At 36.8% G+C, this 13,814-nt stretch overlaps 1 protein-coding gene across 7 annotated transcripts in view; it reads left to right on the top strand.

Moving 5' to 3' along the window:
- The window catches only part of LOC101029346 (uncharacterized), a 181,774-nt gene that overhangs the window by 88,052 nt on the left and 79,908 nt on the right, over positions 1 to 13,814 (top strand). For all 7 annotated transcript variants that reach the window (XM_074396877.1, XM_074396884.1, XM_074396893.1 and 4 more), the window contains 8 exons: positions 1,629 to 1,695; positions 4,207 to 4,264; positions 5,001 to 5,029; positions 5,124 to 5,196; positions 6,154 to 6,182; positions 6,277 to 6,349; positions 8,141 to 8,171; positions 11,166 to 11,232. In XM_074396877.1, coding sequence (XP_074252978.1) covers positions 1,629 to 1,695; positions 4,207 to 4,264; positions 5,001 to 5,029; positions 5,124 to 5,196; positions 6,154 to 6,182; positions 6,277 to 6,349; positions 8,141 to 8,171; positions 11,166 to 11,232 — 427 coding nt within the window. The remainder of the gene's footprint in view (positions 1 to 1,628; positions 1,696 to 4,206; positions 4,265 to 5,000; positions 5,030 to 5,123; positions 5,197 to 6,153; positions 6,183 to 6,276; positions 6,350 to 8,140; positions 8,172 to 11,165; positions 11,233 to 13,814) is intronic.

Genomic DNA, 13,814 nt, shown 5'->3' on the forward strand with positions numbered 1-13,814 from the left:
GAAATGAGATTTGCACTCAGGTTTCTTAATTCAAAACACAAACTTACATCATTTTGTCACTTAGTGTTTTTATAACAAAGAGGGAGTGGCTCTAGTGAACACAGTGGAAGAGGATGAGAATGGAATGTGGTGTTGAACTCAATGAAAGTGGATAAGAATGGAATTTGCAGGGCACAGCTAAATTTGAAGAGAAACAAACACTTAAGAAGTTGGAAACACGGGATGTTGGGAGTTATCAAGAAAGGCGTATTAAAATAGGGCATTCAAGGAGTTCTGAAAAGGCTGATGCCTTTTTGTCTGTTTAACTGGAGGAACTGCCAAACTTTAAAGTTTTTATTGAAAAATTTTAAAAGAATTTGAGCCACTGGAAAGAGTCTCTGGAGCATATAGGAATGTGGTATCTTCCCCCACCCAAGCTTACAGAGGGCTTAGAACACCTCACAAATTAGGGAGCTGGAGATTGCTTAAGTGCATAGATCTGTGACCCAGGATGGATGTCAATTTTTTTTTTCATCTTTTTTGAATTTTCTCATGTACCTGTAGGTTAGGGCAAAGGTAGGATTGGTTGGCAAATCGGTAATGAAGCCTCAGTTGGGTAGTTGGTAACATCTCGATGCTTGTGGTGGTTGACTGAGACTTACTTACTTTCCAGCAGCAGAGGAATAGAGAAGTCTTCATCTCAATTACTTTAGCTTGTCTTCTTAGGAATCAGGGATTTTCTAGGCTGATGGTGTAGATTGGATACTGCCATGGATCCCTGCAGAAGAGGGATCCAGAAGTGGGAGCCTCTGGGAAGGAAGATAATTAGATAGTAATAAATGAAATGGAGCTGTAACTATTCAGTAGGGAGACTTTTCCAGTCGTCTGTCTTAGGTGTGATTGTTTATGAAGGTTTTTAATCCTGCTGGGTTTTGTGGACCTGAATAAGGCAGTATCTATATAATCACCGTAATTAGATTTTATAATTTTGAATATTTTAATCTTCTGTGAAGGATATTCCCAATAACAAAGTAAACCTTTGTAATTTGCTTTTTGTACACTCAGCTTTCAAATATGTCTAGTGTTTGAGGATGCTCGTGCAGTGTTCTAGAGTAAACAGAATCAATGGGCACTCTTTAAGTAGCTTACATGCTGAAGATCGAAGACTCCCATCTTCCAGTGACACAGATTAGTCTTTGAATCAGAAATTGTTTATGGAATAGAGACAGTGCATTTTCTACCTTGTTTTAGGTTATCAGGTTTATTCCAGTTCAGTAGCAAAAGTTCTGTCGGATATCAATTGGATTTTCAGTTTGCCTTTAGGGTAGATAATTTGTAAGGACAAAGTATTGTCTGGCTGTGCCATTGTATTGCCTGTCAGTATTTGTTATCGGTTTAAGGGCGTGTTCATTGAATATTTCGTAGTTTGGGAGAGGTGGAGGGAGAAATAGGTAACTAAAATGTTTTCTATAACAGAGACCATATCTAAATTAGATGAAGAAATATTGTTTAATGTACAGGTAACTGACCTTCCTCAGACTTGGATTTACCATTTTTTGGGAAGGCGACATGGATGTATAGACTGACAGTGTTTGTTTTGTGTTAAGAAATGAACCTACTCATTTTTGTTGTATCGTTTTTCTCTATAGGTGTCTCCAGAGACTGGAGGATGGTGCAAAGCCTGTGCCAGAGGATGAGTCTGATTCTGATTCTGAGGTAAACTACTCACTTGTGAAATTAATTTTCTCACTCTGAATCTCATTTTTTATATTATCATCTTCTAAACTTTGGCCGTTGTCTACGTATCATTGTTCTATGTTGTATTAAAAATTTTATTAGAGATAATCATTTCAAAGAAGTAGGAGGGGTTAGTTTTTAATTTTTTTCCTTGGCAAAAAAGAAACAGTTGATATATACTTTGAGAGTTTGGATCTGAAAGTAATGGGCTAGAAAATATATAGTGACAGAAAAATGATGTTAGAGAATTCTTTCTTGCAATAGGGAAATAGGAATTTTGGTCTAGGCTTATATGAGTAAGTGCCTCTACTTTGAGTTATAAATAAGTTGAGTATGACTAATAATACTTCTGTTTAAATGACTCTTTAGTAGATCAGATGACTTATTATAGGAATCATGGAATGTCCCTGATACACAGCATATTGTTTCTTTTAATTTCTTGTACACTTATTTTGATATCATGCAGTTTTTTGCATAGAGCCATTTCTTTATTTTTATCTTTGGCTGTATAATTAGATGAAAATAATACCAGATATTGCGGAAGTTTAGCTAGACATGCTAACATGTACCTGTAGTTCCAGTGCTTCAAAAGATGAAGGTAGGAGAATTGCTTGAGTCCAGGAGTTTAAGACCAAGCTTGGCAATATAGCAAGACTTTACCTCTAATTCAAAAAACAAAAAAATTATGGGAGATTAGCAATTTAAGTACTGTTCTGAAATCTGTATTACAAAGGGTTTACACTGTGTTTTCGAAGTCTTTTTAAATTAAGAATATAGTTTAAATTCATTATGTCTTTGAAGAATATGCATTTCATTAAAACAAAAACAACCTGTTTGATAAGCAGAGACTCTTCATATTGTTATGGTAAGACTTTAATTTCACAAGGTTTTTGCATTATAATTAAAAAAAATAAGCACTCAGGGTCCTTGTGTCATTCTAAATTTGAAATTTCAGAGGCTTGTGTGCTTTGTTCTTGAAAAAATAATTGTAAAGCCCCTGCATTACTGTGAGCCACTTGCAATAAAGAACATATCTGTATGTATCCTGGAATACCTAGAATAAGATCTTGCATGTAGGAAACTTTCTAATAGTTTTAATGGGAATAAACAAATGGGCAAATGGGCTTTTATATAATGGAATATTGTAGTTAACAGGTATGCATAATATAGCTAATAGTTACATCTGTTATATTTCTAGAATATTTTCAGTTTATCTTTTCTTCTAATGTTGACATGTGTAAATTTTATGTGACTTACGTTTAGAAAAAAACGTCATATGGAAGAAAGTAAAAATTAGCAAAGAGGGATAGGAAATAGGAAAGGTGGATACTGCCTGTTTCCTAATATCTTCCAACTGGAAGCTTGGATTAGGATTTCAGATTAAATTTTCTTATACATTTAAAGCCCCAATCATATTGTATTAAATATATATTATTCAAGGCATACATTACTCTTTGGAATTGTGAATAAAAATTCTTTCTTCAGGTAGAAAGTTGATGGAACTTTATTTTTTTCTTTCTCTCTCTCTGTAGTAAGAGTGTTTCAGCTTTCAGGTGATGATCATGTTTAACTCTTGGGATGTCTTATTTTATACTGAATGAATTAAACTCTTTGTTACATAAGTATTGACACAAAACAAATTGTAGAGTAAAGGCTAAGCAGAATTATTGGGCTTATATTATGAACATAAGCTTTTCTTTTAAGTTCACGTTTGATTGACTGGTCATGTCTTTCTCTCTGTCTGTCATTCCTCTTTGTTTAAAAATGATTTACGTCAGTCTTAACTTTTTCCTTGCAGAACACATGTCTTTAGTGTCTGTTTTTTCATTTCACCTGTTTCTATTATCAGCACACTTATTACAGCTTTCTCTTTAGCAGCTCTGTGTGGCTTTCATTCGTCAATCATTGCTCTATAAGGTGGTTGGTTGTTTTGTTCTCCCTTTTTCAGAAGGAGCTGAAGTTATACAATAATTTTTCTTAGCTTTTAACACAGAGAACACAAGCAACTTGTACTGTTTCCGATGTCAACCCATTTAAATATAGTACTACTAACAACCACAGGCTCACATTTTTATCCCACAAAATGTAATTCACACAGATAGATATAATGCATAGATATTTTGAAAAATAATGTAGGTAATTTACTTTTGTATTATTATTCCTATTCAGTGATACTCGAAATTACATATGAGTAAATTTTTGTCTTAGGTAGTTGTGGATAGGAAAAGAAACTAATGAGTATCATAGTACTGATGTACTAATCCAGTAGGTTTGAAAGGAGTAACATTGTGACACTATCTGTACCATTAATCATAATCATCACAGCATTAGAATATGTAGATATGTAAATGGCAGACTTGAGATTTGAAGCTACATAGGAGTGACTTCAAAACCTATACATTTTGTGTTAGATCATGTAGTAATGGTGGCTGTTGTAATTATTTTAACTTGCTGCATGTTATTCTTAAACTGATTGTGTTTTTCTTCTAGCTTATTGAAAAATCACATGAAATAAAGAGGATTCCTCATGAAGATTCTTTAGAAAATTGTAAGCTATTTGAGCCTGCCTATTTATCATTTATCATACTTTTTGATGAAGTTTATATATTATGTCTTCTTGCCATGAGTGAATGAAGACAATTTCTGAAGGTTGAACTAAAGTATACAAGAAATGTAGGCACATTATTATTCCACGTGGGTATGAAAAATAATATTATATACTAGGATTCACCAAACCTATATCCAAGCTGATCATTGTGGGACACTTCCACTGAGGAGCTGTGAAGTGTACATTCAACTAAAGTGTCATAGTCATTGTGCACCTGCTTAATTATCAGGCAAGTAGAAGGGCATGATGATTATTTGTAGTATAATGGTATAAATCCTTCTGATGTCTTGCAGGAAAGACATGACATGCAGGAGCATTTACCATCTGCTTTGATATTGATTCCCAGACTTATGAGTTGATCCTCTGATTTGAGATCACATTTTTTCCTAATCACTTGGCATATCCACATGCACAATGACACTATTTGATTGTGGTAATAGACATATAAAGAATAACATCACATTTCAAAGTGTAAGTGTATGTTTAATGACACCTGTAATTCTGTTCTCTGCAGTGTGTTTCTGTCATGTTCCTGTTCCAAGACACAAAGTATGAAACATGAAAGCCTACGCTAATACAGGCAGGGGGATAAAGCTTGATGCTAACACTGCATGAATGTATGGTTAACTTTATCACATTTACATGTGATTGATTATGTATCCCTTTTTCTTTTCAGTGTCTTCTGTGAAACAACCAGCCTTGAGGGTAATTACACTGTCATTTATGTTTTTAATTATTAACTCTATAGCCTATGGAATATACTCAATATATTGATTATTTTGTTTCCAATCCCATTCAGGCTACAAGTGACAAGAAAACATCAGTTTCAGTTATAGCCAGTGAAATAAAGGATGGAGACAAATCTGGGACGGGTAATTTTGCAATACACATTTAATGTCATGTTCACTCAAGATTGAAGAGAACTTCTATTTTTTTAATAAATCAGTGGAAGGCTCAGTGAAGCTGCACATTCTGATTGAGCGGGCCTGGGATTCTGCATTAGTAATAATTTCTCGGTTGACGCTGATGGTGCTGGTCCTTGGCCTTGATATGAGTAGTAAGATTATAGACTTCCCTACATTGAAATTGGGAAGAAGATCCATTTAAGAGCAGTTGAAGATACACCAGACTCAGGGGACAACATAATTTTGCTTTAGTTCTACAGCATATTTTTATCAGGAGGGCAAAGGCAAGGAGATGAAGTAATAGAAATTATAGGCATCAGACCATATTGCCAAAACCAGAGGGAAGAAGGGATTGTAATAACCCATAAACACTGTAGAACAACAACTAAGGACACCACTGATGGAGTAATTACTTTCCTTAAGGAAGAGAGATTGTGAGGCAGGAAGGAGGGAAGAGAAGAAATTATGCAGTTTTGCGGATTCTGCTGAGGAATCCTGAGTGAACTTCCTTCAGATGCATTTAGAATATTTGCATAAAAGAAGATTTGACTGTGGCTGCTCCAGGAACTACTGGAAGCAGAAAGAGTGCTGGAATTGAGATAAACCACACTGACTCAATTGCACCTCTTTGTTACTGTTAGGCCACAGAGATAATTTTTTTTTTGTTTTAGTTATAAAAATGAGATAAACTTGAATATGAATATATTGTCTTTGTTGTTCAAGGAGCTAACTCTTGTCAGCCTCTTTTCCTGTTTTCTTCCGCGTTTTTCTGTCATGTTCCTGTCCCAAGACACAAAGTATAACACATCAATACATACACTACTACAGGCAGAAAAATACAGGTTGATGCTAACACTGCATGGATGTATGGATATCTTTAGCATATTTACATATGATTTAGTATGTGTCCCTTTTTCTTTTCAGTGTCTTCTCAGAAACAATGGGCCTCGAAGGTAATTACACTCTGATTTGTATTTTGAAGTATTAACTGTATATTCTGTGAAATATACTTCATGTGCTGATTATTTTGCTTCAAATCCCATTCAGGCTACACGTAAGAAGAAAGATCCTGTTTCAAATATAGCCACAGAAATAAAGGATGGATCAAAATATGGGACAGGTAATTTTGCAATACACATTTAATGACATGTTCACTGAAGATAAAAGGGAACTTCCCTTTCCAAATAAATCAGCAGGGTGTCTCGTGGAAACTGCGCATTCTGATTCAGGAAGACTGATATTCTGCATTTGTAATAAGTTATTCAGCACCAGTGATGCTGCTCGTCCTTGTCCGTGATCTGAATAGTACGATTATAAACTCTTCTACGTTGAAATTAAATAGAAGAACCTCTGAAGAGCAATTCAAGACATAGCAAGCTCAAGGGACAGCATAATTTTGCTTTAATTCCACAGCATGTTTTCTTCAGTAAGGAAAGGAAAAAGCAATGTAGTAATAGAGGTGATAGACATCAGGTTGTATAGCTGAAACCAGAGGGAAGAAGTGATTGTAATAACCCATAAACAGTGTAGAATGAGAGAACCAATTAGACCACCGATGTAATAATTATTTTCTCCAAGGAAGAGAGATTGTGAGTCAGCAAGGAGTGAAAAGAAAACATTATGTGTGTAATTTAAGGGTTTCTGCTGAGGAAACGTGAGTGAGCTCACTTTGGATTTATATAGAACATTTGTGTAAAAGAAGATTTGATTTTGGCTTCTCCAGAAACTACTGCAAAGAGGAAAGAGTGCTAGAATTGGGATAATCCACAGTGACTCATTACTCCTCTTTGTTGCTTTTAGGCATCAAAGATAGATGTTTTGTTGATTTTAATTATTAAAAATAAGATAAACTTGAATATGAATACATTGGCTCTGTTCATGAAGGAGCTAACTCTTGGATAAAATAGCTATTTAATGGAATTTCTTTAGAGGATAACATGTTACCGCAAAGAAGACTATTTTAGAAACAAAAATTATGTTGAATTCATTAACTGACTCCAAAAATGGTTATTTTCAATGAATATTGGAGTGATATCTGAATGTAAAAGCTTATTAATATCTAATGCTTATAGTCCTTTTATTTAGTAGAAGTACATCAAAACTGATAAAGGCTGATACTGTTTATTGAGGCTTATGTGTCATATCATGTTGCATGAGTGTGTGAAGAAACTTTCAGAAATCTAAACTAGAGGATACCAGAAATGTTGAAAATTATTACACCACATGGGTGTGAGTAATAAGGAATATCATCTGAGTATTCACCAAACGTATTTCCAGGCTGATCTACTTAGGACCTTTCCCCTGCAGAGACATGAATTATACATTCAACTGAACTGTCATTGTAATTGTATACCTTCTCAGTTGTTGGGCAAGTTAAAGAACATGATGAATATTTGTAGTCCAATGGTATAAATTCTTCTGATGTCTTGCATGAAAGACATGCGGGAATAGTACCACCTGCTTTGACACTGATTCCCAAGTGTATGAGCTGCTCCTCTGATTTTAGATCACATTGGTCCTCCTCACTTGGTGTATCCACATTGATATTGACCCTCAGTGTTTTAGAAATAGACACATGACAGGTGTGTGCCACCAGACCTGACGTTTGTAATTTTAGTAGAGATGAGCTTTCATCTCCTGACCTCAAGTGTTCCACCCACTTCGGCCTCCCAAAGGGCTGGGATTACAGGTGTGAGCCACCGCACCCAGCCTGCATGATTATTTTTGTAAAGATAGAAGCTTGCTGTGTTGCCCAGGCTGGTCTCAAACTCCTGGGCTCCTCAAGTGATACTTCTGTCTCAGCCTTCTGACTAGCTGAGATTATAGGAACAAGCCCCTGTGCTCTTTTATGTTTTCAATATTCTATAGTTTTCTATTTTTGATTTAAAATGCATTTTACTTTTTCTTTAAGTGCATCCTGCTGTTGATGAGCACGTAAAAAGGTATGATCACAGATTGTTTAAAGTGATATGTTAACTAAGTGGATAGAGAGAATAGAAACCAGTACCTGTTTAGTGTTCTAGTCTGTGCTAGGCACCAGATTATGCTTCACATTTATCATCTCATGTAGTCTTCACACAGCTTTACAAAGTATTTGTGCTATTATTGCTTTCTTACTGATTAGGCAACTCTGGTCGAAAGAGTTTGAAATGTTGGGTCATGATTCTATAGTTAACAGGTAGCCAACCCATGATTTGTGAAGCATCCTGCCTGTCTTTTCACATCACTTTGCGCCTAAACATTGATGGAAAGTGATGTATGCAGCAATGGGATCGAGGTACTGGTTTAAATCAGGTCAATTCAGAAAGTCACATTTTGTTATATATGAACTCTCTTTAGAGTGTTCCTTAGAAGCTTGGCTACTCCAAAAGTTTGTCCTAATATGTTTGGAATTTACAGTGGTAACAAGTACCTGTTTTTTTGTTGTTGTCGTTCAGCCATCAAAGTTTTGAAAGTAGATATGAGTTATCTGTGGCCAAAGGACCCTAGGGTTTTCCTAAGCAAGACCAGGTCAGTCTAAGAGAGAAATCATTTTACTGTACATGGAGAATATCTGCATATAGTCTATGCTATATTAACTATATTTAGCATATATTGAAAGCCTATTTAGAATTCACTTCTCCACTTACTGACTACCCAGTTTGGTTTTCGCTTTGAGTACCCTGCCTAGTTGGATGAAGCTGTTTCTTGTTTTCTGGATTTATTTTTTTCTTTCTATGTCATTTAAATAATATTTTCTTGATTTCTTTTTACTTTCTCTTCTGCATTGCTTAGGGCTTGTTACTTTCTATTATTGTTTTCCTGTATGGTAGCTAAATATTCCCCATTTTCCTATAGACAAAATGAGAAGGGCACAGAATTTGAGAATTTTAAGAAATCCTGGAGACTAAACAAAATACCCTGTAGTACTTGAATCTGTGTTTAACATCCTGATTAAGTGGTTGTTCAGGTGGAGAATCTGAAACTCAAAGAGATGAAATTATTCTGTTGGATACAGTAAATGGCAGAAATGAGATTTGCACTCAGGTTTCTTTATTGAAAACCCCAATCTTCTTTTACATCATTTTGTCACTGAGTGTTTTTATAACAGAAAGAGGGAGTGGCTCTAGTGAACACCGTGGAAGAGGATGAGAATGGAATGAGCTGTTGAACTCAATGAAAGTGGATAAGAATGGAATTTGCAGGGCACAGCTAAATTTGAAGAGAGTCAAACACTTAGGAAGTTGGAAACACGGGATGTTAGGAATTATCAAGAAAGGTGTATTAAAATAGGGCATTCAAGGAGTTCTGGAAAAGCTGCTTCGTTTTTGTTTGTTTAACTGGAGGAACTGCCAAACTTTAAAGTTTTTACTGAAAAATGTTATAAGACTTTGTGCTACCGTAAGGAGTCTCTGGAGCAGATATGAATGTTGGTATCCTCTTCTTCCACGCAAGCTTAGAGAGGGTTTAGAACCCAAGCTAGAGATTGCTTAAGTATGTAGATCTGTGACCCAGGATCGATGTCTGTTTTTTTCTTTTTCTTGCCTCTTTTCTCAATTCTCTCATGTACCTGTCGGTTAGGGCAAAGGTAGGATTGGTTGGCAAATCGGTAATGAAACTTCAGTTGGGTAGTTGGTAACATCCCGATGCTTGGGATGTTTGACTGAGACTTACTTACTTTCCAGCAGCAGAGGAATAGAGTACTCCTATTCTCAATTATTGGAGGTTGTGTTTTTATGAATCTGGGCTTTGCTTGGCTAAGGAAAGAGATGGGAAATTGCCATGGATCCCTGCAGAAGTTGGATCCTTAATTGGGAGCCTATGGGAAGGAAGATATTTAGATAGTATTGAATGAAGTGGAGCTACAACTACTTAGGATTGAAACTATTCCAGCATTCTGTCTCTTGGGTATCTGAGTGTAAACGATTTTTTTTTTTTTTTTTTGACATAGTCTTGCTCTGTAGCCCAAGCTGGAGTGCATGGGGCTATCTCTGCTACTGTAACCTGTCTCTTGGATCCTGGTTCAAGCAATTCTTCTACCTCAGCCTCCCATGTAGCTGGGATTACAGGCACAAGCCACCATGTCCAGCTAAGTTTTGTATTTTTTAGTAGAGATGGGGTTTCCCCATGTTGGCCAGTCTGGTCTTGAACTACTGACCTCGTGATCTGCCCACCTGCACCTCCCAAACTCTGGAATTACTGGCGCGTCACCGTGCCTGGCGGAAGATTTTTAATATTGGTGGGTTTTATGAACCTCAATAAGGCAGGATCTATAATATAATAATAATTAGATTTCAGAAAGTTTTAATCTTCTTTGAAGGATATTCCCAATAACAACATAAATCTTTATGTTTTTGATTTTTGTATACTCTGCTCTCAAACACGTCCAGTGTTTCAGGGGCTCCGTGTGTTCTAAGGAAAACAGAATCAATGGGCACTCTCTAAGTAGCTTACATGCTGAAGATCCAAGACTCCCATTTTCCAGTGACACAGATTAGTTTTTGAATCAGAAATAGATAATGGAGAAGAGACAGTGCATTTTCTACCTTGTTTTAGGTTATCAGGTTTATTCCAGTTCAGTAACAAAAGTTCTGTCAGATATCAGTTGGATTTTCAGTTTAGCCTTTAGGGTAGATAATTTGTAAGGACAAAGTATTGTCTGTCTGTGCCATTGTATTGCCTGTCAGTATGTGTTACGGGTTTAAGGGTGAGTGTTCTTGGATATTTCATAGTTTGGGAGAGGTGGAGGCAGAAATAGGTAACTAAAATGTTTTCTGTAACAGAGACCATATCTAAATTATATCAAGAAATATTATTTAATATACAGGTAACTGGCCTTCCTCAGACTCTGTTTTACAATTTTTTGGGGGAAGGGACTTAGATGTATAGACTGAAAGTTTTTGTTTAGTTTTAAGAAATGAACCTGCTCATTTTTGTTGTTTCTTTTTGCCGTATAGGTGTCTCCGAAGACCGGATGCTGGTGCAAAGTCTATGCCAGAGGATGAGTCTAATCCTGATTCTGAGGTAAAGTACTTAGTTGTGAAATTAGTTTTCTCACTCTGAATCTCATTTTTGTAATATTATTATCTTCTAACATTTAGCAGTCATCTACCTATCATTGTTTTATGTTATTAGAGAGAACCATTTCAAAGAAATAGGAGGGGTTAATTTTTTTTCCCTTGGCAAAAAAGAAATAGTTGATAAATTCTTTGAGAGTTGGGATCTGAATAAAATGGGCTGGACAGTATAATGACAGAAAAATGCTGTTAGGGAATGCTTTCATGCAATAGAGGAAATACAAATTTCGGTTTAGGATTATTTGAGTAAGTGTCTTTACTGTGAGTTGTAAATAATGTGAGTATAACTAATACTTCTGTTTAAATGAATCTTTAATAGATCAGATGACTGATAGGAATTATGGAATCACTCTGTTACACATAGCATATAGTTTCTTTTAATTTCTTGTACACTTATTTTGATATCATACAGTTTTTTGCTATGAGGTATTTCTTTATTTTTATCTTTGGTTCTATAATTAGACTAAAATAATATCAGAAATTGTGGAAGTATAACTAGACATGGTAACATGTGCCTGTAGTCCCAGCTATTCAAGAGATGAAGCTAGGAGAATTGCTTGTGTCCAGGAGTTTAAGACCAAGCTTGGCAATATAGGAAGACCTTATCTCTAATTTAAAAAAAAAATTGTGAGAGATTAGAAATTGAAGTTCTGTTCTGAAATCTGTATTACAAAGGGTTTACACTGTGTTTTCTAGGTCTTTTTAAAATTAAGAATATACTTTATATTCATTTATCTCTTTAAATGATGTGCATTTTGTTTAACAAAAACAACCTGTTTGGAGAGAGTATCCAAGATGGCCAAATAGGAACTGGAGTGCAGTTCCCCATTAGAACAATGCAGAGGGTGAGTGATCACCGCATTTTAAATGAGTTTTCACAGCCCACATACCCGGAGACTCCCTGGCTGAAGGCAGCCACCAGCAGCTGTTTCAGCTGGTGCAGCAGCTCTCTCCAGAAAATCTCACAATAATCTGGGCGGCCGCCATTTCAACTGGGGCTTGGAACACTTGTGGGACAGAGTCACCCATTCAACTGAAAAAAAGGAGGCATAAGAGGGAGCCAGGTAATCTGGCTTAGCAGTTCCCACCCCTACAAGGACCAGCAATCTGAAACCTTCTGGACTGACAGTTTCTCAGCAAGCACTGTTTGACCCGGGAGGGTCCAGCTCTGTCAGGGGAAGGGCGTCTGCCATTATGGAGGCAGTTCACCACTACCAAGGCAGTCTGCCATTAACGAGCCAGTCCACCATTACTGAGTCAGACTGCCATTCCCAAGGCAGTTCTAAGTCTACCTCTGTAACCAAAACCGCAAGGAAGTTCATACAGTAGCTGGGCAGAGCCCACGGTAGGTCAGCAACACCTCTGCTGGCAGACTGTGACTATGCTACCTCCTTGCTGGGAAGGGCCTCTTTGAAAAAAGGCAGCAGGAACTTATAAATAAAGCCCCACCTTCTCGGGAAAGAGCACCTAGAGAAAAAAGGCAGTTATGAGTTCCGTTCCAGCAGCAGCCCCATTGAGTGGAACAGTGGAGCTCCCAGCATAGCACTTGAGCTCCAATAAGGGACAGACTATCTCCTCAAGCAGCTCCCTGACCTCTGTATATCCAAAGAGACACCTCATAAAGGAGAGCTCAGGTTGACATCTGGCAGGTATCCTTTTGGAAGGAAGATAACAGAAGAATAAAGTGGCAGCAACCCTTACTGTTCTGCCATCACCACAGGTTATCCCCAGGCAAGCAGAGTTTGGAGTGGACCTCCAGCAGTCCTACAGCAGAGGGATCTGACAGTTAAAAGGAAAACTAAAAGAAGCAGAAATAACTTCAACATCAACAAAAAGGATATCTACTCAGAGACCCCGCCCGAAAGTCACCAATGACAAAGACCACAGGTAGATCACTCCACAAAGATGGGAAGAAACCAGTGCAAAAAGGATGAAAACACCCAAAACCAGAATGCCTCTCCTCCTCTAAGGGATCACAACTCTTCACCAGCAAAGGACCAAAGTTGGATAATGAGTCTCATGAATTGACAGAGACAGACTTCAGAAGGTGGGTAATAACAAACTTCTCTGAGCTAAAAGAACATGTTATAACCCAATGTAAAGAAACTAAGTACCTTGAAAAAAGGTTTGATGAAATGCTAATGAGAATAAACAGCTGAGAGAAGAATATAAACGACTTGCTGGAGCTGAAAAACACAACACGAGAGCTTTGCGAAGCCTACACAAATTTCAATAGCCAAATCGACCAAGCAGAAGAAAGGATATTAGAGATTGATGATCGACTCAATGAAATAAAATGAGAAGGCAAGATTAGAGAAAAAAGAGTAAAAAGAAACGAACAAGGCCTGCAAGAAATATAGGATTATGTGAAAAGACCTAATCTATGTTTGATAGGTATACCTGAATGTGATGGAGGAAAACAGTCTTCAGGATATTATCCAGGAGAAAATCCCGAACCTAGCAAGGTAGGCCAACATTCAAGTCCAGGAAATATAGAGAACACCACAACAATATTCCTTAAGAAGAGCA

Source organism: Saimiri boliviensis, chromosome 1, assembly GCF_048565385.1.
Source record: "Saimiri boliviensis isolate mSaiBol1 chromosome 1, mSaiBol1.pri, whole genome shotgun sequence".
NCBI classification, from domain to species: domain Eukaryota; kingdom Metazoa; phylum Chordata; class Mammalia; order Primates; family Cebidae; genus Saimiri; species Saimiri boliviensis.